The sequence below is a fragment of the Cavia porcellus genome, unplaced genomic scaffold, assembly GCF_034190915.1.
Source record: "Cavia porcellus strain 051 isolate PalLab524CR breed Dunkin Hartley unplaced genomic scaffold, mCavPor4.1 scaffold_26, whole genome shotgun sequence".
Classification (NCBI taxonomy): domain Eukaryota; kingdom Metazoa; phylum Chordata; class Mammalia; order Rodentia; family Caviidae; genus Cavia; species Cavia porcellus.
Genome location: NW_026947509.1, coordinates 19,732,147 through 19,759,414, shown reverse-complemented (window position 1 = coordinate 19,759,414; position 27,268 = coordinate 19,732,147). Strand labels below are relative to the sequence as shown.

General features: G+C 38.2%; 1 protein-coding gene across 3 annotated transcripts in view; it reads left to right on the top strand.

Moving 5' to 3' along the window:
* Kcnh1 (potassium voltage-gated channel subfamily H member 1) overlaps positions 1–27,268 on the top strand; it is a 411,372-nt gene that overhangs the window by 58,461 nt on the left and 325,643 nt on the right. The window contains exon 1 of one of the 3 annotated variants that reach the window (XM_063236821.1): positions 23,930–24,076. The exons of the other annotated variants lie outside the window; for them this stretch is intronic. Coding sequence (XP_063092891.1) covers positions 23,960–24,076 — 117 coding nt within the window. The 5' untranslated portion in view covers positions 23,930–23,959. Of the gene's footprint in view, positions 1–23,929; positions 24,077–27,268 lie in introns of those variants that run through there. 3 annotated transcript variants of the gene reach the window in all.

Genomic DNA, 27,268 nt, shown 5'->3' with positions numbered 1-27,268 from the left:
TTTTATGTCAGGATGTCTTGTGTTGAAACACTATTTTGCTTAAATGGTTATTCTTTGACCTGTGCTGTTTTGTTGTTATACCCTCTTTTATCTCAGTCTCTTTTTAAAAATTATTTACTTTTTAATTTTTAATTAAGGGAAAAATTTTAAAAAGCAGGATACATTATAGTAACCCACTTTGATTTCTTATTAACTTGATTCAAAACCCTATATAGCCCTCACTATCTTGCTTTGACTGATTTTCCTCTATTCTGCTTTGCTTGATAGTACCAACTTCAAAAGTATAGGCAACAACTGTAAAGTCAATAAGATTCATTATGACGCCCATACCAGTTGACTATTCTTTTAAATCCCTGTAATGTCTCCAATGTTTTGGTTTGATTTGTTACTGTTTTGTTCAATTTTATTATAACTGATGATATAGGCAATTCTTTTTAAGATAGCAAGAGCCAGTATGGTAACCATTGTTGATCACCTAGTATTTTGTTTTTACATTATCTATTATGTTCATCCTTTTGATTTGACTGACTGTTCTGTTATGTCACATTTGGTTTTAATCTCTTCAAAAAAGTAATAAGAACTATGGGAGTAATAAAACCCAAAATGTGTAATTGTCATTGTACAAAAGAAAGGAAAAGAAAGTGCTCTAAAGAATATAACCGCATATATATTTAAGTGTATAAAATAGATAACCATATTACTGAGTTTTGTGAGATCATTGAACAAAACTGTTTCCAGTCTCACTGTTTGAAAGTCCACTTTATATGCTTTAATTTTGTAACTTATACAACTATTTCTAAGATAACAATATGTAACCTATTAACTAGGGATTTCCTATTTGTTTTTTGAAATTCTGTATAACTTGCACCCTATTTCTGTTTTTTTCTTTTTCTCCTTAAGAAAAAAAAGAAAAAAAAGAAATAGTTGCTTGAGTTACAAAATTAAACCATACAAAGTGATATTCAAATAATGGCACTAGAAACAGTTCTGTTCAACAATCCAACAAGAACTTAGTAATATGATTGTCAGTCCAACACACTTTTTTTTATCTTAAAGAGGATAAGATTAAACATAACAAAACACTTCATAAGGAAACATTTTAAAGAAACACAGATTTCAAAGCAAGTCCACTGGAGATCTTTACTGTCTATCTTACTGTCTCTAGTTTTCTTACAAACAGTTGTCCCCATCTCCACACATATTGAATATATACTGAACATTAGAGAACTAATCAAATCATTACAGGATGATAAAGGCTTTTTAGTTCTTCAAGACCTGATTTTTGGGGAAATCAATAATGACTACCATAATGTTTCTCAATCTCTTCGTAGTAGCTGTCTTATCTTTTTTTTTTTTTTTTCTGGAAATTTTTTTCTTTCTTTTTTTATTTAAAGAGAAAGAAAAAAAGTACATGGAGATAAAAAGGGTAGAAATAATACAGAATTACAGAAAAATAAATGGTAAGCAATCACCAGATGATAAGTTGCATATTGTCATCTTAGAAATAGTTGTTCAGGTTACAAAATTAAAGTAGGTAAAGTGACATTCAAATAGTGACACTGCCAACAGTTCTGCTCAATGATGTAACAAAAACTTAGTAATATGGTTATCAGTCCTACACACTTGTTTTTTATCTTAAAGAGGGTAAAATTATACATATCCAAACAGAACAAAACAGTTAAAAAAAAACAATTTAAAGAAACACAGATTTCAAAGCAAATCCACTGGAGATCTTCACTGTTTATCTAATTGTCTCTAGTTTCTTCCAAATAGTTGCCCCCATCTTCACGCACATTAAATACATACTGCATATTATAGAATTAAGCAAATCATTATAGGATGATGAAGGATTTTTTAGGTCTTCAAGATCTGACATTGGGGAAGACAATAACAACTACCATAGTGTCTCTCATTCTCTTCATAGTAGCTGTCCTTATCTTTACATAAGCTCAGATTGAACTTAAGAGTGTAGAGTAATATCACTCTGATCAGTGAATAATAGTATTGCTAGATTTTATATCATAATGCAACAAAATTAGCATTGGGTTTCTTAGTGTCTCTTCTTCTTCAGAGTATCTGTTCATCACATCTTGCATTATATAATCTGTTTCCATAAATAGTTTTTAAAAAATCTTCTCATGTGTGAGTTTCTACCTGTATATCTATCTTATCTGTATTATAGGGAAAAACAAATTATAACAACACAGCAAAACAAATTCCTAGAAAAACATGCAATGAAAGAGACACATAAGACCACAATATTAGGTGATCTACCATAGTTACTATGCTTTCTCTTGTTATTGTCAATATACTTGTCCACATCATCAGGCTTAATATAGTTAGGCATAGTATTACATAGCTATTTTTATAAAAACACAACTTTGAAACATTGTAGGACTTGAGAGCGGTTAATAATCAAAACCGGTATGGATATCTTTTACATCTTGTCATGTTCAGAGTAATTGCCTCTACTTTTACTTTTGATACTATCAAGCATACCAAATTCAAATAAAATTAGCCAAGGCAAAACCACAATCTAATGAATCGGATTCAAATAAAATCAGTCATAGTAAGACAATGTAGGTAATACAGGGTTTCAGTTTATGTTAATAGGAAATTAAGGAGAGTTACCAGGGTATAACCTGCTATTTTTGGGTCAGATGTCTGTGCCCTCAAATCTGATATGAGTGGACAGACCAGAACAAATTAAATTCAAACTAAACAAGGTGGTAAGACTACTGTGTCTTTTAAATCCTGATACATTATGAACAATGACCTCTGCCTTTTTTATAGTGTATCAAAGCTATCTATACTAAAGATTATAGCTTACCGTCTCTGCCTCATGTCTGCTACTCCACTTTGCTGCTATAATTTGTACACCTTACTCCCTCATTCCACTGTCTACACCATTCATTGAGGGCTCTCTGCCACTGTTGCTGGAATCCTGGTATCCCTTCCTCTCTTTCTCTGGAATGTCCTTCAGCACTCTCTGTAGGGTTAGGTTGGTGGCCACAAACTCCCACAGTTCCTCCTTGTCTTGGAAGCATCTTATTTCTCCATTAATTTTGAGAGAGACTTTTGCTGCATATATGAGTCTTGGTTGCAAATTATTTTCTTTCAGGACTTGGAATATTTCCCCTCATTCCCTTCTCAATTTGAGAGTTTGTTGTTAATAAGTCTGTTGTGATTTTGATAATTTTCCCGTTGTAGGTAATCTACTTTTTTTCCCTAGCTGATTTTAGTATTCCATTGTTCTTTTGGTGGATTTCTGGAATCTTGATTATTATATGTCTGGGTGTAGATCTGTTTTGGTTGTAGGTGTCTGGTGTGCTGTATGCCTCTTTTATCTGAATATCATTTCTTTGCCCTATACATGGGAAGTTTTCGTTTAATATATCTGTGAATATTCTTTGTATTTCATTTTTGCTTGCTCCTGCTTCCTCATTCACATGCTTTATTCTTAAGTTATGTATCCTTTTGTCATCTTCTAGCCTTTGAATTGTTTCTTTCTGGTTCCTCGTTATTTTTAAGAGGTCTTTTCTTTCACGATCATATATCATAAATCTCTCTTCAAGTTTCAAAAGGCTAACTTTAGTTTCTGTCAAAGCATTTTGCCAGTGTTCAATGGAGTTTTTAGTTTCCTGGTAATCTCTTTGGATCTGTTTCATGTATTCTAGGTTATGTTTAAATTCTTCTTCAGAAGTGTCTCTTTCTTTTCTTATTTCCTCCGTTCTTCCATCTGTGTTCTCTTGGGCGGGGCTTATCATTTCTTTAATTAATCTCTTTATATCTTGCCTCACTTGAATCAGTTTTAAATTTGAAGTACAGTTTTAAATTTGTCTATGAGGTCATGAAGGTATTTCTTTATTTCAGCTGATGCTGTGTCTAGTATTGGATGGTTTCTGTGCTGGTTCTCTTCTGTGTTTACTTCTCCTGGGCTTATTTTCTCATGTTTGGCAGCTGGAGATTATATTTTATTTCTATCTCTTGTCATGTTTCTGGTTTCTTTCAGACTGGAGTATTCTGGGGTCTCTGGCCCTGTCCGTACTGCTTAGTGCCTTGCCAAAGCATGCAGACTTGAGTTTTTGCTCCTCCCCTAATTGCTGTTGTCTGAGGTAGGCAGGGATGCAGGGATGGTGCAGGCTAGCCTCCAGCCTCTGTGCCAGTCAATCCTAACTTTTGTTAGGCTGTACTTTGTGGATGTCACAGAGTCATGACTATTTTTTATCTGCTTATTGGGTCCCAACCAGAGGCTTGGTTCAGCCCCAGCAGATCCTGCCAGTTCTCTCTGCACCAGAAGCAGCTGACTAGTGTCACCTCAGCACAGGGCTCTGCCCAAATCCCAGCTGTCTTGTACCAGACATCTCTGCACCAGGAGTGACTATCTAATGTCACTGCAGCGCTTGGTCTGCCCAAGTCCAAGATGTCCTCCACTAGTTCTCTCTGTGTCACTGAAGCCATTACAGTGCCGGGCTCTGCCCAATTTCAAGATATCTTTCACCAGGCCTCTCTACCCCAGGGGCGACTGTATGATGTCACTGAGCCGCGGGCTCTGCCGAACTCCAAGATGTCCTCCACCAGACTGTCCGTGTTACTGATGCCACCATGTTGGCAGGCTCTACGCAATTCCAAGATGTCCCCCAGCCAGCCGAAGCAGCCGTGGGACCCAGTCCCTAGTATTCACCAGGACTCAATGCAGCTCTTCTTCTTTGGTCTACTGCACAGTGCACTGCTTGCTTTCACTGGGTTCCTGACAGCACGGAATGGTCAGAAAATGGCACGTTGTCCGGCTTTGGAGCTCCGGAGCTTCTCACAGTCTCCTCCGGCGCAGCCAGGTGGCCCTGGCTGCTTCATGGGGTCCCAGGTCTCAATTTCTAGTAGTCACCAAAAGCCAATGCAGCTTTTCCTCTTGGATCCACTGGTCAGTGTGCCACGTTAAAGGTTCGGCATTCACAGACTTCTGTTATCAGCAGTCACGGTCTCAGCACGACCTTACCTCCTCCAGGTGCACTGTCTTGGTTAATAAGAATCATTATCCATCTGTCTGGTCCTCTCCATGTTGCCATATTCTAGCATCTAATATGATTTCTCTACAGAGACTCTCCACCTAATCCCCAAGCAAGCTGCCATTTTTGAAACTCTCAGCTGTCTTTATCTTTACGTATGCTGAAATTGAACATAAGAGACTAGACTAATACTACTCTGAACCGTGAATAATAGTATTGCTAGATTTTATATCATAATGCTACAGAATTAGCACTGGGTTTCTTAGTGTCTCTTCTTCTTCAGAGTATCTGTTCATTACATTGTGTATTATATAATCTGTTCCTGTAAATAGTTTAGAAATTCTTCCCATGTGTGAAGCTCTATATGTATATCTATCCTTTCTGTATTATAGGGAAAACCAGATCAAAACAAAACAGAATAAATTCCTAGAAAAACATGAAAAGAAAAAGACATATAGGACCACTATATTAGGTGATCTATAGTAGTTACTATGCTTTCTCTTGTTATTTTCAATAGAATTGTCCACATCATCAGGCATAATATAATTGAACATAACATTACATAGCTATTTTAATAAAAACACAACTTTGAAAACATTGTAGGACTTGAAAGCAGTTAATAATCAAAACCAGAATGGATATCTTTTACATCTTGTCATCTTCAGAGTAGTTGCCTCTACTCTTAGACTTGATACTATCAAGCATACCAAATTCAAATAAAATCAGTCGAGGCTAAACAGCAGACTCACAAACCAGCTTTAAATAAGATCAGTTATAGTAAGGCAGTGTAAGTAATACAGGGTTTCAGAGTAAGTTAATAGGAAATTAAAGATAGTTACCATGGTATAACCTGCTATTTTGGGGTTAGCTGTCTGTGGTCTCAAATCTAATATGAGTAGACAGACCGAAACAAAATATAATCAAACTAAACAGAGCTATAAGACTATTGTAAGTTTTAAATCCTGATACAATATTAACAATGTCCTCTGCCTTCCTTTTTTAGACAGTTCTTCCCCTTTCCCTTTCTCAGGGTGCTTTGTATATTTTGGGTCCCACTAGCTCTTTTAGTTTTTATATTAGGGGGACAACCTCTTATCTATCTGAGTGTTGCTGACCCTTTTTACCCCTGAGCTTGATCTTGAGCTGTACTCCTTTACTTACTAAAGTCACAAGGTTTTCCTTCCTTCCAGCTGTGTAGTTCTACACTGCCCAAAAGTGTCATAGCTTTCCAATCTATCTGTGGCTGCTGGATGAGTTGTCCCTGTTTCTCTCTGGTTTCCTGTCACATATAGCATTGTTTTTTCATCTTTGGCTCTCAGTTTATTAACCCTCTTTCAGGTTGAGTGTTTTTCCTATTCAGAGCATCTCGATAGATCCTGCCTCCTAAATAATCTGCCTGTGTTTCTTTTTTTTGTTAGTGTATCAGGGCTATGTATATTAAAGATTATAGCTTACTGTCTCTGCCTCACTTCTGCTATTTTATTCATCTGCTATTATTTGTCCATTTTACTCCTTCATTCCACTGTCTGCCCTGTTCATTGAGGCCTCTCTGTCACTGTTGCTGGAATCCTGGTGTTTTTTCCTCTCTCTCTCTGGAATGTCCTTCATTATTTTTTGTAGGGTTGGGTTGATGGCCATGAACTCTTACAGTTCCTCCTTGTCTTGGAAATATCTTGTTTCTCCATTAATTTTGATAGAGAGTTTTTTGGGTACATCAGTCTTGGTTAGAGGTTATTTTTTTCAGGGCTTGGACTATTTCCCCCCAGGTTCTTCTTGATTTGAGAGTTTGTATTGATAAGTCTGTCGTTATTTTGATAATTTTTCTGTTTGAGGTAATCTGCTTCTTTTCTCTGACTGCTTTTAATATTCTGTTCTTGTGGTGGATTTCTGGAATCTTGCTTATTATATGTCTGGGTGTAGATCTGTTTTGGTTGTAGGTAGCTGGAGTTCTGTATGCCTCATTTATCTGGATATCATTTCTTTTTCCTTTGCTTGGGAAGTTTTCCTTAATTATATCTGTGAGCAGTTGTAGTTCATTTGTGGTTACTCCTGCTTCTTTGCTAACATTTTTTTTTTTCTTAAGTCATAAATCTTCTCGTTGTCTTCTAGCCTTTGAATTGTTTCTGGCTGGTTCCTTGTTAAGAGATCTTTTTTTTCACAATCACACACCATAAATCTCTTTTCAAGTTTCAAAAGTCTAACTTTAGTTTCTGTCAAGGTATTTTGCCAGCTTTCAATGGAGTTTTTAGTTTCCTGGTAATATCTTTGGATCTGTTTCATGTATTCTAGATTTTGTTTTTGTTCTTCATCAAAGATTTCTCTTCCTTTTCTGAGTTCCTCTGTTCTTCTATCTCTGTTCTCTTGGGAGGGGCTTATCATTTTTTAATTAACATTTTTATATCTTACCTCACTTGGATCAGAAATACAGCTTTAAATTCATGTATGAGGTCATGAAGATATTTCTTTATATCCACTGATGCTGTGTCTAATATTGCATGATTATTGCACTGGTTCTCTTTTGTATTTACCTCTCCTGGGCTTATTTTTCCAGGATCAGTGGCTTAGGTTTTTTTTTTTTTTTTTTTTCTGTCTCTTGTCATGTTTCTGGTTTCTTTCAGACTGGTGTGTTTGGTGGGGGGAGGTCTCTGTCCCTCTCCGTATTGCTTAGGGTCTTTCCAAAGCATGACTGGGGTTTTTCTGACCTCCCCAATTTGCTGTTATCTGAGGTATCTTAAGCCCAGGGACTTGGGATGGTATGGGTCACTCACCCCAGGCCACCCAGTCCAGAATTAAGGGCACAGGCAGGCAGGCCCAATTCCCTGAAACTGGTCAAGCATGGCAGGAAACCAGAAAGTTCTGGTTCTGTATTTTTGATTATTGTCTGAAGAAGTGTTTTCAGAAGCAGGTTCTCTGGGCTCCGTTTGCTGTGGCGGCTCCGTGGGTCTCTGGCTACACAGGCCTGTCAGTGGTGAGGACACACTCACCCACCCAGGGACTTCCAGGGCCTCAGGTGGAACGGGCCTGCTCAGCGCCAGTGCCACAGGCGTGGGTCCTCGCGCGAACAGCGAGGGCAAAGGCAGAAATGCATCCCAGCATGTCCAGTCCCGCGTCTGTGATGCTGCAACATGCCCTCTTCCTCTTGCCTTCTGGGATGTGGCCCAGGTCCGGGGAGGCAGCAACGGTGGTGGGGGTGGGGGCAGCTGGTGGGCACCCAGTTGCTCCACTCCCCCAGCCTGCGTGGGGCCTGTGGTGACAGAGTTGCAGGTGGTAGCTAGAGTGTGGTGGCGCAGGGAGGCCTGTCTCGGTGTGCCGAGGGTGACCCGGAGGCACTCAGGGCTGCAGGATGGCGTGGCCAGCTGGGACTGTATGTTTTATTGGTTCTTTTACCTTAGTTTCTTCTTGGGATGAGAGAATTCATCTCCCTCTGTTTGGGGCTCCCCACGCTGTATTATGCTGAATTCTAAATTGACTATCTCAGGGAGCCTCTATGGCTGGCTGTTATCTATCTGCCATCTTTGTTCCACGCCCCCCCCCCTTTTTGCTTCATTTTCATGACACTATCCTAGTTGATATTCTGCCTCTGGAATATATGGTTTGGTGCCTAACATTAATTTGAATGGATTCACAATGATTATTGCTTTGAATAGCTGTTCTGTTTCTTTAGTCTGCAGTTCTTTACTCCCCTTATATGTATATATACCTTGTGTATTTGTCTCACAGCTTTTGGGTATTCCATTCTGATTCTTTTTTCAGTTTCTTTTTGCCTCTTTGCCTTTCAGTGTGGGACATGTCTATTAACATATCTGGAAGCTCAGAGAATCTTTCCTCTGCTCAGACCCATCTACTAATGAGCCCATTAAAGACATTCTTTGTTTCTGTAGGTGATTTTTCATCTTTATATTTCTTTTTTGTTCTCCTTTATAAGTCCCATCTCTCTTCACATAGCCCATCTGTTATTACAAACTGTACTTTATCCACTGCAACCTTTGGCTTATTAATCATAGTTATTTTAAGTTCCCAGTCTGATAATTCTAATAATCCTGCCATATCTGAGTCAGGTTCTAATGCTTGTTCTGCCTCTTCAGACTGTGCTGTTTGTCTTTTAATATGTTTTGTGGCTTTTGGTTGAAAGCAGGTCATGAAGTACTAGGAAAATAGAACTAAGGTAAATAGACTTTTAGTGATGTGGTGATAACGTGTGTGTGTGTGTGTGTGTGCGCTTTGCATGTGCAGGGTGTTGTGCAGGCCTGTGAATACATCCTTTACTGAACCTGTGCCCCAGGGCTGTAAACCTTCACAAGTGTTTCTCAATTCTCACCCTCTTAGGAGAGACAGAAGGACTAGAGGGTGCTTGAACTGAGTATTTCCCTTTAGGGTCAGCTAAGCTCTGATAAAGACCAACAGATCAGGTTCTGGTAAAGTAGTTTCTCCTGAGGGCAGGCCTTGATGAGAGTAAACAGAATGCTCTGATGCATTTAAAAATTACTTTTCTCCCCCACCCACTGCCAAGGTATTAGGGTATTTTTTTCATTTTTGTATTGTGAGAGCCTGATCGAGCCCTTAGATATCCCTGAGAGTTTTTAACTCTGACTTGTCCTCACAGCATGCAACATTTTTTGGTAACAGTTTGAGGTTTACTACGCAGCATTTTTACCTATGGAGCTTTCTGCTATAGGAAATTGTGTTTCTTTGTATTCACTTGTGAGTTACTTGGATCTTGTAGGCATTAGATACCTGTGAGCTCAGTTTGCTCATGAATCTAGGAAGAGCTGATAATTTTTTACATTGCTCAGCCTAGCTTATTGATGTATTGTTAGAATAGAATGACAGCTTCTAAGTCCTTATATGAAAGACTGGAAACTGGATGTGGGCTGTGAAGCTTTAAATAAGAAAAAAAGTCTTATTTCCATCCATAGGATTTAGCTGATTTTCAGTATTCTCTGGCAAGTGCCACTGGTCCAGTGGAGACTGTGTAAGAGTATGGGAACCAGCTGAAACCTCTCGCACTGCTAGAAAAGTTAACATGAAGCACAAATGGACTGTGACTCTGTGAGTCCACTACCTGTGTGTTGCTGTAACTTGTTTTGCCTTCATTCAGGAGGAAAACCATAGTCTTGCGTGTGTTGCCTGCAGGCAGGTGTGACCTAGCTGAACCATATGATGCTGCTGCTGCTAGCTTCTCTCACCAAAGGAGCTTTGTGGAAAAGACATGGAAGAGAAACCATCATTTCCCATCATGTCCTTTCTGGCATCTTCCATGTGAGGAAGCTAGGACAAGACAGCATCTGAGATGAGCCATTTTAGTGGTGGTCAGACACACTCATGTAGATACTGACGTGCCAATGGGGCAGAGGCTTAGTTAGCGGTACTCAGCTCATGGCGTCTGGTGTTCATCAGCTCACTGCAGATAGAACCAGTCAGCACATCTGGTAAGTGCTCTCCATGGATTCTGCTGTTTTTTACATAGGCAACCAGAATAGTGAACTGAAACAGCATTGAAGGTTGCAATCTATTTGGCAGCTTAGTGATGTGATTTCAGGCAAGTCATTCTGCCTCTGGACACCATAAAGTTTCACTAGATTGCTGTCAACTTTTCTGTAAGAGTTCAGCCCAACCATACAAATGCTGTGCATTCTAGCTCTCTTCCCATATACGACACAGGCTTTGACTTGGATTTCTCACAGTAACCTTTTTTATATGTGTGTTTCTCTGTTAATATGGCCTTGATTCATCCTAGCAAGTACCTATGGGTTCTCCTAATGTTGCCTGTAGTGTATGCCAGTTCTGATAATCCCTGCTTCTGAAAACTCCCTATGCTCTTTGGTTTCTCTTCCTACAAATTGCATTGGTTTTGTGTTTCAGTTGTGCTTCTGGAACCTGACATTTTATGTATGTTAATATGTATTATTAAGCTGGTTGTGGTGCTGCGTGCCTGTAGTTCTATCTACTTGGAAGGCAGAGGCAGGAGAATCAGAAATTTGAGGCCATCCTGGGCAACTGTGTTGGTCACTTTCTTGTTGCTGAGATAGTAGACAACACCTACAATTTAAAGAAGAAGTTTATTTTGGGTCATGTTTCAGTTTGTGTTTTTGTGGCTCCAAGGAAGAAATAGCATAGCAGAGGGGCATGGTAGTGGAGAAGCTGCTCATATTCATGATCGGCAGGAAGCAGAGAGTGAAGGGACCAGGTGGTGAGGGAGATGCACCCTTCCAGGTCATGCCCCTCCAGGGATCCACCTCTTCTGACCAGGCCCCACCTTTTATCAGATCATTTAGCTAGTCCCCCATGATTCAGTCATCTTTTAAAAGCCTGGCCTATGAGTGTATGAAGCTCTTAGGGGACATCTAAGTATAAACCATAACTGCAACTTAGCAAGAGCCTGTCTTGAAAAATAAGGCTAGGGATATATCTCAGTCTCCTTGGGCTTAATTCACAGTACCAAGAAAAATTATTAAATATTTTAATTTCTATATATTTCAATTTGTTTTTCTCATATTTACTTAGTTCACCCTGTTACTCTTATCGCTCTTTACACTCATGCTTATATGAACGTGGTAGGTTAGTGGGAGTAACCTATTAAGTGACAGAGGGCATTAACATTTAAAGCAGTGTATAAACTGCTGAAGTGCCACAAACACAGTCAGACCAGTTCACTTGCCTGTCTAATGGCAAGTGCCAGTTTCTCCTTCACTGTTTCCAATATCCAGTGCTATTCATTATTTTACTCAGTCTTAAGTTTTAAATTTTTAATATGTTTTTAAAGGAAGAACATCTTTTCTTTGTGAACTGAGCAGGATTCAGTTTGATAAATGTCCTCCTCCTATGTATAAGAGGGGCTTTCAGCCACCATCAGTAGGTCTTCGAAATGACCAAATATCTTACAGGTGACCTGAAGATAGTAAAGATCTCCAGGTGACACAGGAGTCTTTTACTGAACATAACCATCATTGGCTTGATGTCCATAGCTCCTGCATAATGACCACATGCCCTGTCTGCTGCTGAGGAGTAGCAGGAGGTGATCTGTCCAAGCAGAGGCCAAGTCAGAGTCTCAGCTAAGTATTGCCAGGGATGGCTACCAGGGTTCACATGAGCCAGAATGTCATCCTTTTTCCTAGTAGTAAGTTCTTTTGTCAGGGTATGAAACTGAGATTTCTTCTTCCTTTGTTTTGTTTTGTTTTCCTTTTAGGGTGTTGACTTCTTTTGGCTCTTCAGACTGAGGGGAAAGCCATAATACTCAAGTGATTCTTCACACATGGATTTATTGCTTTGGACAGAAAGTTACTTTGGCAACAGGAACTTCTGCCACCAGTACTTTGGTTTTGAGCTCATTTTGCCTCTCGTGATGAGTCTTTGAATACTCAAAACAGTTGTAATGTGGAAAATGTGGTTGTATCCATAGATATTACACTTGCTCTTATTTAAAATGTTGTTGATGACTACTTCATGGTATGTTGAACATGAGTTTGGGAAGTGGCTGGACAGATGGCCTTCCTATGATCTTCCATGTGTGAAACTTGTGACTTGTCATTCTGTGCACACAGAGTTCATAGGATCATCTCTCTTTTGTCTGAAGGATGAGATGTTGGTGGTCCAGTTGCTTCTTTTTCCAGAGTGTTTGCTTTGTCTGTGTTACTATAGTTTAGGAAATGTTATAGTTTCTGACTAGATGTTCCCCATAGGCTTTGGCAAGGTAATTGCATTATGGGTCTTACAGCTGATTTGTTGTTAAAAGGCAGAAAGAGATGGACCACTGGGGACATGGCCTGGAAGAGTTTATCTTTTGCCCTGTTCCTGGATTCATGCTCTGCTTCCTATTTTCCATGCAGTGAGCAGCTCTCCTCTACCATACCAACCTACCTTGATAGCTGATGACAGACTATCCATGAGCCAAAGTAACCCTTTGCTCTGAAGCTGTGGGTGTGGGTATTATGTCCCAGAGATGAGAAAGTGACTAAGACAGTAAACTTTTCTGACTTAGGTCATGATGGGGAGAATGCAAATGTTCTCATATGCCAAGAGTCAGTTGTGTACTCGATTTTGGTAAAACAGTTGTAAATGATTAGCTGAAATCATCTTTAAGAATTTTCTGTAGTTTTTCTTTTTCTGCTTAGAAATAGATGGTAGTAGGCAGAAAAAAGAGATTTTGAGTCAGACTGCTGCAAGTCCTCCTCCAAAACTCGACTACATTTTACAAAGTCACACAGCTTTACTAATCTTTCTTCATCCTTATGAAATTTCATAAAGGGCAATATTTCTTACCCTAAAAGATTATTATGAGGATTTGTGGTTGCTTGTAAGACTGTCTGATTTAATTACTTCCTGCTTAAAAATCCTTTAATGTTGTCCTGTTGCATCTTTGGATAAATTTACATTTTATGTGGTGACTACAATGCTGACCTCCTATCTCCAGTTCCTCTGAAGCACCACCCTGCAATCTGGTCCAGCCAGATTACCCCTGTTATCAACCAGGCAGTACACATACTTGTTACGCTTCTTTTGCCCTGGCCCTTGGAACATGCTGTCTCCAACCCTGGGCTCCTAGTGCTCAGCTGTGAGGCTTTGGCAGTTGGTCCTGTCCGTGCCAATCCAGTTATGCCTCCCTCTCAGAAGCTCTTGCTAAGTGCAGTTTCCTCTGAACACTCATGACACCAGGAATGCTTTACTTCCTATTTACCTTCCCCAGCAAATGCAGGAAGGGACTGTGCCTGGCTTATTTTCTCTTCTTACTGTTGAATGCACTGCTGACAGACAGCACATGCTTCGTAAAAGTCCATTAAATGTATGAAGGAAGAAAGCAAGCAGATGCTTAGCCAGAGCCTGGCACTTAGTAGGTGCTCAGTACATATTAGTTTACTTTTACCTTTTCTTTCTCTTACATCCGGTTGTCTCTCTTGATTCTAAATACTGGAAAACAATTTGTGAATAACTTGATAATGATGGCAACATTTCTGTGATGTACCCATTACTTCTGATTCTTAATAATCCTTAATTTTAAAAATTGACTACCCCAAAACTTAAAGGACACAGCTGAAATACTTTTCAGCAAAATAGAAAGAAACCAAGATTGTTGCTCAACTTTATTTCAGTAAGAGATTTTATAGTGAAGGTGTCACATGTGTTGGTGTTCAGCTGTAATAAGGTCTATGTTCAATAACTTCTCATTGCTTCCCATTGTCTTTACTGCTTCCATTAAATAACAGATGCATCATGGAAGCAGTCCTAAGAATAATACCTGCCTGGTTTATGGAAAGGGTGCCAATGACAAATTAAGCAGCTGTTTAGCCTGTGGTGTCTGAAGTCCTAAAGCAAGCTTTGTTTGGTGACTATAGCCCCAGCCTAACCTCAGTAACATACACCTATTCCCCTTTCTTTAAATATGTGGGCTGTATTTGTCCTCACTTTGTAGTCATAAACACCCAAGTCAGTTTTCAATTTTGAAACTTTTGAAGCTGTATCAAGGGAATGGAAAGAACAAATCATACAAGTGGCAGAGTATGTTTGCAGTAGAGGGTTCAGAGAACCCAGGTTTGTCTTCACTCACAGAGGAAGCATTTGGGGCTGGCCATGGGTGCTGGTAATGGGAGTGTTTGTATCTTTAAATGATCAGTAGAAGTCAGTTTGGTGGGCAGGTGGTGAGTAGCAGGAGCCACTTTCACAGAGGAAGTTTGCAGCCCTGGTGAAGGTACCTGTAATCCCAGCACTGTGGGAAGCTAAGACTGGAGAATCATAAGTTTGAGCCTAGCCTGGCTAACTTATCAATTTAGCAAGACCTTGTCTCAGAAAGAGAAAGAAAAAAGAAAAAGGCTGTGAATGTAGGTCATTGTGAAGGTCCTGCATTCATTCCTCAGTAGTATGGAGAAACAAACAAATAACCCAGGAGGATGAATTCTGACTCCAGAATTTTCTGCTTTTCCTCCTGAGAGAGATTGACCAGGCAGTGTCAATTTCTCAGACCCTCGTAAGGACTCATCCTGGCTCTCACAGGGCTATTTGTCCACAGCTTTGTGTAGTGAGTTTGTGCTTGGGCCTTTCCTTCCAAGGGTCCTGCAGAGGCCTCGGAGTAGTCCTCTTGCCTCTAGACTTGCCCCTCCTGCTTCTCCATCACTGTCTGGTTAGCATGATTAACAGCAACTCAGTTACAAGTTTCTTTTACTGAAAATTCTCAGTGCACTTATTCACCAAGTACTGACCTCCCTTGATTCACCTCCATTTCCCAATATTACCTTCTCTAGATACCTGAAAACACAACAAAGCCTCAGTGCACCCAGACTTCAACCCTCCCAGGTCTTTCCCTAAAATGCCTCCCAGCCCCTCTGCTGCCATCCTTTAATGTCTGAGTGTTGCATGGCTGTTTGATTGCCAGAAATACCCTGTATGAGTTTTGTCTGTCTTGTGCCTCATCTTTCTAGGGAGAGCTTGGCCATCACCTGACCTAAGCATTTTCTGACACCTCATGGGAGGTGATAACTAAATGGATTTAGCATAGTTCTTAATCCCAGTATTATCCCTCCTAGATTCAGCTACTTCTGAAAAGCCCTTGTATGTGCATGTATGGCTTTGGGGGTAACCTAGAAATAAGCCCTAACATGGGTTAAATTATTGGGTTAAAAGATTATTAAATTAATTTCACACATTTCTTTTATTTTTTGTGTGGACACTAGAAAATTAAAAATTACAGGAAACACAGATTTGTGACATGTATCATGTTTTCATTGGCTCATGCTGGTAAGGCTGTGATGCCTCCTAGGTAAGTGTTATGTCACTGAGCTACACCCTGGAATATGGACTTTTGTATTAAATTTGGATTTGAATCTTAGCTTTACCACTTAATTATCTTTGTGGTTATTTTCTGCAAGATAAGCATTTCTGAATTTTTAATCTATAGAACACAACCTATGTGTCCCTCACATAGCTGTCTAAGAACTAACATGTACTGTGTATGTAAAGTATTCCATGCTGATCCTGGCATGGGAATATAAGTGTAAAAAAGATGAGCCTGGAGTTAAACTTGACCAGCATTTCAAAACTGGATGTACCATGTAAACCTTTGTGACCTTGAACAAGTTACTTTTCTAAGCCTCAATTTCTTCTTGTAAAACTGGAATGGTAAAAGAAAGTACACATGAGTTATGGGAATTAATTGAACTAAGATGTATAAAAGGCTTATTAGTTCAGAATACGGCAAACAGCAGGCACTCAGTAAATGGTAACAATAGCTCTGTGGTTTATTCCAGGGGAAAAACACTTGCCGGAAATTTTCCTCATGTTAAATGGTATATGTAGGCTCTGGTTTTAATTTTTATTCTCTCATGGAAATACATGTATCTGTGTGATTAGCAAATGGCCCTAAGATATAACATTTCCTCTCTGACTTATATCATACTTATTATAGCGTTTAAGTTACTTTAATTTTGCCAAGAATTAAACACAGGAGTTGAAATTTAGAGTTTTGAAGAGATAGCTGCATTCCTGTGTTTGTTGCAGCCCTATTAACAATGGGTGAAACATGAAAGCAAGCAAAATGTCCACTAATAAATGAATGGATAAAGTGCTTTTGTCCTCTTATACATACAGTGAACATTATTTTTTTTTAGTTGTGAAGAGAGTAAACCAAAAACCATAACAGAACAAAGCAGATCAGAACAAAACAATGTAAGTGACACATGATTTCAAACCAAGACAACAGGAGATCAACAGTGACTACCATAATGTTTCTTATTTTCTTCTGAGTAGTTGTCTACATCATCACACACAAAGAAGTAACACAAAATGATATTAAATGCTAGAATATGACAAAACGGACAGGGCCAGACAAATGGATAACAATTCTTATTAACCAAGGTGGTAACTGAAGGGAAAAATAAAACTGGGAAAAGTAAGGAAAAGCGCAGATGGAGAGCTGAAGCCCGATGTAATCACTGAGCCCCATTCCACGATGTACTAGGAGCGGCTGGAAGATTTAAGGTCGTGCTGAGACTGCAGCTGCCGATAATGGGAGTCTGTGAATCCCGCACCTTTAACATGGCACACTGACCAGTGGATCCAAGAGGAAAAGCTGTATTGGCTTTTGGCAACTGCTGGAAATTGAGACCTGGGACCCCGCAAAGCAGCCAGGGCCACCTGGTTGCGACGGAGGAGACAGCAAGAAGTTCTGGAGCTCTGAAGCCAGACACCATGCAGTTTTCTGACTGATCCACGCTGTGCCAGGAATGCAGTGAAGAGCAGCACAAGGTGCAGTGGAATGAAGAGGAAGATCTGCATTGAGTCCCAGTGAGTACTAGGGACTGGGTCCCCCGTGGCTGCTGTTACTGGCTGGAGGACATCTTGGAATTGGGCAGAGCTCAGGGCGTGGTGACATCAGACAGTCCCCCTGGCACAGAGAAGTCTGACGGAGGACATCTTGAAATTGGGCAGAGCCTGGCACCATGACGGCATCAGCGACACAGAGAGGACTAGTGGAGGACATCTTGGAATTGGGCAGACCCAGCACTGTGGTGACGTTAGATAGTTTCTCCTAGCACAGAGAGGCATGGTAGAGGACAGCTGGGATTTTGGCAGAGCTCTGTGCCGCAGTGACATTAGTCATCCATTTCTGGTGCAGAGAGAACTGGCAGGATCTCCTGGGGCTGAACCAAGCCTCTGATTGGGACCCAATAAGCAGATACAAAATAGTTGTGACTCTGTGACGTCCACAAAGTACAGGCTAACTTTTGGATTGACTGGCACAGAGGCTCGAGGCTAGCCGGCACCATCCCTGTATCCCTGCCTACCTCTGATAACAGCAAATTGGGGAGCAGCAAAAACTCAAATCAGCATGCTTCGGAAAGGCCCTAAGCAATACAGACAGGGCCAGAGACCCCCAGGACACTCCAGTCTGAAAGAAACCAGAAACATAACAAGAGATAGAAATAAAAATATAATCTCCAGCTGCCGAACGTGAGAAAATAAGCCTAAGAGAAGTAAACACAGAAGAGAACCAGCACAGTGACCATCTAATACTAGACACAGCATCAGCCGAAATAAAGAAATACCTTCATGACCTCATAGACAAATTTAAAACTGTACTTCTGTTCCAAGTGAGGCAAGATATAATGAGATTAATTAAAGAAATGATAAGCCCCACCAAAGAGAACACAGTTGGAAGAACGGAGGAAATAAGAAAAGAAAGAGAAACTTCTGAAGAAGAATTTAAACATAACCTAGAATACATGAAACAGATCCAAAGAGATTACCAGGAAACTAAAAACTCCATTGAACACTGGCAAAATGCTTTGACAGAAACTAAAGTTAGCCTTTTGAAAGTTGAAGAGAGACTTATGATATATGATCGTGAAAGAAAAGACTTCTTAAAAATAACGAGGAACCAGAAAGAAACAATTCAAAGGCTAGAAGATGACAAAAGGATACATAACTTAAGAATAAAGCATGTGAGTGAGGAAGCAGGAGCAACCAAAAATGAAATACAAAGAATATTCACAGATATATTAAAGGAAAATTTCCCATGTATAGGGCAAAGAAATGATATCCAGATAAAAGAGGCATACAGTACACCAGCTACCTACAGAAACAAACAAAACAGATCTACACCCAGACATGTAATAATCAAGATTCCAGAAATCTACCAAAAGAACAGAATACTAAAAGCAGCCAGGAAAAAGAAGCAGATAACCTACAACAGAAAAATTACCAAAATAACAAGAGACTTATCAACACAAACTCTCAAATCGAGAAGGCAATGGGGGAAAATATTCCAAGTCCTGAAAGAAAATAATTTGCAACCAAGACTCATATACCCAGAAAAACTTTCTCTCAAAATTAATGGAAAATAAAGATGCTTGCAAGACAAGGAGGAACTGTGGGAGTTCGTGGCCACCAACCCAACCCTACAGAGTGCTGAAGGACATTCCAGAGAGAGAAAGAGGAAGGAATACCAGGATTCCAGCAACAGTGGCAGAGAGCCCTCAATGAACGGGGCAGACAGTGGAATGAGGGAGTAAAGTGGACAAATTACAGCAGTAAAGTGGAGCAGCAGACAAGAGGCAGAGACAGTAAGCTATAATCTTTAGTATAGATAGCTTTGATACACTATAAAAAAGGCAGAGGTCATTGTTCATAATGTATCAGGATTTAAAAGACACAGTAGTCTTATCACCCTGTCTAGTTTGAATTTAATTTGTTCTGGTCTGTACACTCATATCAGATTTGAGGGCACAGACATCTGACCCAAAAATAGCAGGTTGTACCCTGGTAACTCTCCTTAATTTCCTATTAACTTAAACTGAAACCCTGTATTACCTGCATTGTCTTACTATGACTGATCTTATTTGAATCTGATTCATTAGACCGCAGTTTTGCCTTGGCTGATTTTATTTGAATTTGGTATGCTTGATAGTATCAACCCTAAAAATAGAGGCAACTACTCTGAAGATGACAAGATGTAAAAGATATCCATACCGGTTTTGATTATTAACCACTCTCAAGTCCTGCAATGTTTTCAAAGTTGTGTTTTTATAAAAATAGCTATGTAATACTATGCCTAACTATATTAAGCCTGATGATGTGGACAAGTCTATTGACAATAACAAGAGAAAGCATAGTAACTATGGTAGATCACCTAATATTGTGGTCTTATGTGTCTTTTTCATTGCATGTTTTTCTAGGAATTTTGTTTTGCTGTCTTGTTATGATTTGTTTTTCCCTATAATACAGAGAGGATAGTTATACATGTAGAAACTCACACATGAGAAGATTTTTTAAAACTATTTATGGGAACAGATTATATAATGCAAGATGTAATGAACAGACACTCTGAAAAAGAAGAGACACTAGGAAACCCAATGCTAATTCTGTAGCATTATGATATAAAATCTAACAATACTATTATTCACTGATCAGAGTGATATTAGTCTAGTCTCTTAAGTTTAATCTCAGCTTATGTAAAGATAAGGGCAGGTACTATGAAGAGAATGAGAGACACTATGGTAGTTGTTATTGTCTTCCCCAATGTCAGATCTTGAAGACCTAAAAAGCCTTCATCATTGTGTAATGATTTGGTTAGTTCTATAATATGCAGTATATATTAATGTGCATGAGGATGGGGACAACTATTTGGAAGTAACTAGAGATGATTAGATAAACAGTAAATATCTCCAGTGGATTTGCTTTGAAATCTGTATTTCTTTAAATGGTTTTTTCAGCTGTTTTTTTCTGTTTTGATATGTTTAATCTTACCCTCTTTAAGATAAAAAACAAGAATGTAGGACTGATAACCATATTACTAAGTTTTTGTTAGATCATTGAGCAGAACTGTTGGCAGTGTCACTATTTGAATGTCACTTTACCTACTTTAATTTTGTAACCTGAGCAACTATTTCTAAGACGACAATATGTTACTTATCAACTAGTGATTTCTTACCATTTATTTTTCTGTAATTCTGTGTTATTTCTACCCTTTTTTATCTCCATGTAGTTTTTGTTTCTTTCTCTTTAAATAAATACTAGAAAAGCAAAAACAAGTCATACAAAACAAAATAGTGTAAAACTGATCAAAACAGAAAAGTTTAGTTTAAAGTATTATAGGCTTTCAAACCAGACAATATGAAAATCAACCATGGCTACGCTAATGTCTTCTGTTCTCTTCAGAACAGCTGTCCATATCTTCATGTATGCTGAAATCAAATAATACAAAACAGACTAGGACCATTGTTAACAACGAATAAAAGCATTATTGGATTTCATAGCATGACAATAGGAAATCAGCAATGGATACCATAATGTTTCTTTTTCTTCATAGTAGCGGTTCATATCATCATGTATAGTACAGTTGATTCTTTTTTTAAAATTTTATTTTAAAGAGATGACAAAGGAGGACAGAACAGAGCAGATCAGAACAGAATAATGTAAGCAACATAGCACTTTACAATAAGACAACTGGATATTAACAGTAGCTACCATAATGTCTCTTTTTTAAATAGTTGAGCATACATTCTCATACAATAATATCAAGCATAACAAAATAGTATAAAACTATTCAGGAAAATGCAAGTATTACAGAGAATTCAGAACCAAATAACAGAAAATGAACAGAAAATGAATGGTACTATATTATCTCACTTTCCATACAAATTTATTTATACTATCACACATATTAAAATCCAGTAAGACCCAACCTGATAGAACCAATGGAAATAGAAGTATAAAAGCATGGTAAGACTTCAAAGCAAGATGATATTAAATCAGCCATGGCTTCCATAATGTCTTGTTTTCTTCAGAATAGCTGTTCATATCATTACACATAATAAAACCAAACAAAACAGAAAAAAACCATTCCACCTCATGAATGATAACATTATAAGGCTTCAAAGCAATGTAATGGGGAATCACAATTACCATAAAATCTTATACACTCTTACTATTACTTACACTAGGGAGACTATATGGTATTTATATATGTGAGTTTGATTTATTTTGGTTATGAGTATGGTCTCAAGTTGCATCCATTTGTTTATAAATATCTCAATGTGATCATTTTTATAGCTGAGTAGTACTCCATTGTATAAAAACACCACAATTTTTTATTCCATTCCTCAGTTGGTGGACACTTAGGTTGTTTCCAAATCTGGCTATTACAAATTGTGCTTCTATAAACATGGGTGAACATATATCATTTTGGTATGATATTTTCAGTTCTTCTGGGAATATACCTAGAAGTGGTATATCTGGTTCAAATGGGACTTCCAATCCCAGCTTTTTGAGGAATCTCCAGACTGACTTCCACAGTAATAAGAGTTGATCCCAGTTATTGATTCTGGGAAGTATTTCCTGTACGGTTTGATTCCTGTTCATGAATTCTCTGCCTACCTCTATGTCTTCAAGATTTTTACCTACTTTGTATTCCAACAGATTTAGTGTTTCTGTTTAATATTTAGATGTTTGATCCATTTAGATTTTAGTTTAATACATGATGATAAGCATAGGTCTAGTTTTAGTTTACAGCAGATATAGAGCCAGTTTTTCCAGCACCATTTATTAGAGAGACTATCATTCTTCCAGTGAACTTGTTTGGCCCCTTTATCAAAGATAAGGTGATTGAGTGTGTTTTTAGTTGAGGTTTTATCTTCTAATCTATTCTATTGATCTTCAGATCTGTTTTTATTCCAGTACCATGTTGATTTTATTATAGTAGCTTTGTGGTATAACTTCAAGTTAGGGATTGTGATTCCTCTTGCCTTGCCTTTGTTGCTTAGAATTGTCTTTGCTATTCTAGGTCTCTTCTGGTTCCATATGAATTTTAGGAGTGTTTTCTCTAGATCTATGAGGTATGTTAGCAGTATTTTCATTGGAAGTGCATTGAATCTGTATAAAAGTTTTGGGAGAATGGCCATTTTCACAATATTTATTCTTCCTATCCACGAACAAGGGATGTCTTTCCATTTTCTGAGATCCTCTTTGATTTCTTTTTCAGGGTATTATAATTTTCCCTGTGTAGATCTTGTACTTCTTTTGTGAGATTAATTCCTAAATATTTCATTTTTGGTGATGCTAGTGTGAAGGGTGTGGCTTCTCTTATTTCTCTCTCAGTGATTTTGTTGTTTGTGTATAGGAATGCTATTGATTTTTTTTTATTTGGTACCAGGGATCAAACTCATGACCACCTGCTTGCAAGGCAGGGCGCTTATGCCAAAGAGCTAAACCCCCAGCTCCAATGCTATTGATTTTTTATGTTGACTTTGTATCCAGCTACATTGCTGAATTTATTTATTATATCTAAGAGTCTTTCAATGGAGTTTTGGAGGTCTTCTATGTAGAGTATCATGTCATCTTCAAATAATGATAATTTAACTTCCTCTTTTCCTATCTTTACTCCTTTTATTTCTCTCTGTTGTCTAATTGCTCTGGCTAGTTTTTCCAGTACTATGTTGAATAGGAGTGGTGATAAGGGAAATCCTTGTCTGATGCCTGATTTTAAGTTAAAGGCTTTCAGTTTTTGGACATTCAGTTTGATGCTGGCTGATGGTTTGTTATACATGGCCTTTATCATATTGAGGTAAAGACTATCTATTCCAATTTTCTGTAAGGTACTTATCATGAATTAGTGTTGGACCTTATCAAAAGCTTTTCTGCATCTATAGAAATGATCATGTGATTCTTACTTTTGGCTTTATAGATATGGTGGATTACATTTAATTGATTTATGTATGTTGAACCATCCCTGCATGCCTGGGATGAATCCCACTTGGTTGTAGAGTATAATCTTCTTGATGATTTGCTGCATCCTGTTTGCCAATAATTTATTGAGAATTTTTGCATCTATGTTTATTAGGGAGATTGGCCTGTCATTCTCTTTTTTAGTTGATTCTGTCTCAGGTTTTGGTACTACAGTAATATTTGCTTCCAGGAATGATTTAGGAAGAATTGCTTCCCTTTTGATTTCAGTGAAGCATTTGAGGAGTGTCAGCATTAAGTCTTCTTTGTATTTTTTGTAGAATTTGACAGTGAATCCTTCTGGGCCTGGGCTCTTTCTTGTAGGTAAGGACTTAATTCCATTTTCAATTTCATTAATAGAAATTGGGTTATTCAGCAGTTTTACATCTTCTTTACCCAGCTTTCATACTTCATATGTTTCTAGGAATCTGTCCATTTCTTCTGTGTTAACAAACCTATGAGAGTAGAGGTTTTTGAAATAGATGTTTATGATCTTCTGTATTTCCACAGAGTCTGCAGTGATTTTACCTTTTTTAATTCCTTACTGCATGAATTTGAGTTTTTTGTTTTCTTTTTTATATAAGGTTGGCTAGGGACTTATTAGTTTTATTTATTCTTTCAAAGAACCAACTCTTTGATTCATTGATTCTTTGCATTGTTTTCTTAGCTGTATTACAGTAATTTCTGCTTTGATTTTTATCATTTCCTCCATTCTTTTGGCTTGGCTTGACTTGCTCTTCTTTTTCTAGATGTTTGAGGTATATCATCAGATTGTTTGTTTGTATTTGTTCTGTTTTCCTGATGTGGAAACTCAGTGCAATAAATTTTCCTCTGAGGACCACATTCATTGCATCCCACAGATTCCGGTAAGTTCTATTTGTATTTTTGTTTGCTTGTAGATATTGTTTAATTTCTTCTTTAATTTTCTCTGTGACTCACTGATCACTCGAGTGTATTATTTAATTTCCATGTGTTTGTGTGGTTTTTGCAGTTTGTTTTGTCATTAATTTGTAGTTTCATGGTGCTATGATCCAATAACATACATGGGATAATATGAATTCTTTTGCATTTACTTAAATATGTTCTGTGGACTAGTTATGGTCTATTTTAGAGAATGTCCCATATACTGCTGAGAAGAATTTATGTTCTGATGTTGTTGGATGGAATGCTCTATACATCTATCAAGTCCATTTGTTCACAGGTGTGATTCAGTTCTGTTATTTCTTTGCTGATTTTCTATCTGGTTGATCTGTCCCTTTTTGTCAATGGTGTGTTAAGGTCTCCTGTTATAATTGTATTATTACTTAGGTGATTTTTCATTTCTGTGAATACTTGCTTTGCACAGCTGGGTGTTATGGAATTTGGTGCATATTTATTTAAGATTGTTATCTCTTCCTTTTGAATTTTCCCCTAACTTCTTTTATCTCTTTGGAGCATTCTTGGTTTGAAGTTCACAATTGTCTGCAAACAGAATAGCCAACCCTGCTTTTTTGGGGGGTTCCTGTTACATAAAGTATTGTTTTCCATCCTTTGCCTTTCAGTCTGTGAGTTTCTTTTAGGGTTAGATGGGTTTCTTTTAGACAGCATATGGTTGGATGTTGTTTCTTGATCCATTCTGCAGTCTCTTTCTTTTAACTGGTGAATTGCGACCATTTATATTAATGGTTATAACTGTTATATAGTGCTTTATTGTTAACATGTTATCTTTCTGCTGTTGTACTTTTAACTTTCCATTCTGTTTGTCTGCCTTGCTTAGTGGGTTTTTTCCTGTGTGTCTACAATGTCTTTCAGTGTCTTGGCAGGGATGGTTTGGTGATCATGAAGTCTTCAGCTGCTCTTTGTCATGGAAGTATCTTATTTCTCCATCCATTTTGAAGGACAGTTTTTCAGAGTACATCAGTCTGGGTTGGAAGTCATTTTCCTTTAGCATCTGAAATACTTCTTCATTCCATGCTCTTCTTGATTTTGTTGCTTGTATTGAGAAGTCTGCTGTGATTCTGATAGGCTTTCCTTTATAGGTTATCTATCTTTTCTAACAGCTTTTAATATTCTGTTCTTATGTTGGATTTCTGGGATATTGATTATTATATGTCTGGTTGTAGTTTTATTTTGGTTATGGCTATTTGGAGTTGTATGTGCTTCACCAATCCATATGTCAGTTTCCATTCTCATATTTGGGAAATTTTCATCTATTACTGATGTAAATAGCCTCTTGATAGCATTTGTGTTGCCCTCTTCTTTTTCATTTATTCCTATCAAACTTACATTGTTGTTCTTTGCATCATCTTGCACCTGTTGAAGTTTTATTTTCTAATTCCTTGTTATTTTAGGAGATCTTTCCTTTCCTGTTCACTAGTTGCAATCTTGTCTTTAAGGTCTGAAATTCTATTTTACTATTTTTTTTATCGGTACCAGGGATCAAACTCACCACTTCCTGCTTGCAAGGGCAGGCACTTATGCTACCGAGCTAAATCCCCAGCCCCTAAAGTCTGAAATTCTATCTTCACTTTTGTTGAGGCAGTTTTGACAATTCTCAATGGAATTTTTGATTTCCTGTATATCTCTTTGAATCTGCTTCATGCATTCTGGTTGTTTCTTATATTGTTCATCCAGGGATTCTGTCTTTTTGCATTGTTCTTCTAATTTTTAAACTGTGTCTTCTCTAGATGTGTTCAGCATTTCTCTCATTATTTTTATCATTTCTTATTTTACCTGGGGGATTATTTCTAATTTGAGTTCTTTTATAGCTTCCTGGAGTTGCTTCTTTATTTCAGTTGCTACTGTTTCAGATATTTCAGGTGTATGGCTTATATTTCTTCTATGTACATGGCTCCTAGGCTTTCTTGGTATGGGGCTGGAGGTTTGAGATTGCATTTTGGTGTTTCATCTTGTCATTTTCCTATATTTATATGTTTCAAGCAATGTTCCAAAGCTTCCCTTGCATGTGTTGGAAATCGCTTCCTATGCCCTTGGTTCCTGGGACTGAATGGTGGCTGCTGAGTGTGGCCTAGTCAGCCACAACCACCTGTGCTACCTCATGTGTTCCAGGAAGCTGAGCAGGCTCCTAACTGCTTGGGGTGATGGTTCAGAGCTCTATCTTGGCTAGCACTGATGGGCTGGAACTCCCAGGATTGAAGGAAGGTCGCTGGGTGTCGTCTAGTCAAGCCAGTGAAACCTCAGGAGCCTATTCTAGTTTTTCAGGAAGCTGGGTGGGTGCTGAATCCCTGGGAGCAATGGTCTTAAACTCCCAGTGTCTCATGCTTGAACTCATTTTGTGCAGCCTCAGCTACCCCAATTGAAAGAAGATTGCTGGGCATGGTCCAGGTAGGCCCGGGAAACCTAAGCCTAGTCCAGTGTATCTGGAAGCTGAGAAGGCACTTATCTGCTGGGAGCAATGGTCTTAAACTCTCCCGGGGCCAGCACCATGCAATCAATAGAATTGATTTTTGTAAATTGTTTAGGAGAAATTCTAGGCATGTATAAGCCTTTACATGTATATCTACAGATTACTAGAAAAGCAAGGAACAAAAACTACAAGTAAATAACAAAAGATAATAGCCAAAAACAATAACAATATAGGCCTTTAAAACAAGGTGGTAGGAACATAACTATGGTTGTTAGTTTGCATAATACTGATCATCAAGAGTTCTTCATGTCACCAGACACAAACATGCAAAATAGATCCAATCCTATGAATGTTAACTGTTTTATTCCAAGAATTAATGAATTTGTAGCACAATCATCTTAGTTATCCTAAGTGTGTTTATGCAAATTTAGATATTTTTTTCCCATCCTTTTTTCTCTTTTTCCCAGAGTTATCATTTCCTTTCTTTTTTGAGCATATTCTTACCCCTTCACAGTATTTATTGAGGATTTTGTATCTTACGTAGTTTTACCATTTCTTACACTAGGGAGACAATATAGTATTTACAAACATGAGTTTTATTTATTTCACTTATGACTATGCTTTCAAGTTGCATCCATTTACTGTAAAAATCTCAATGTGATCATTCTTTATAGCTGAGTAGTACTCCATTGCATAAAAGTGCCACATCTTT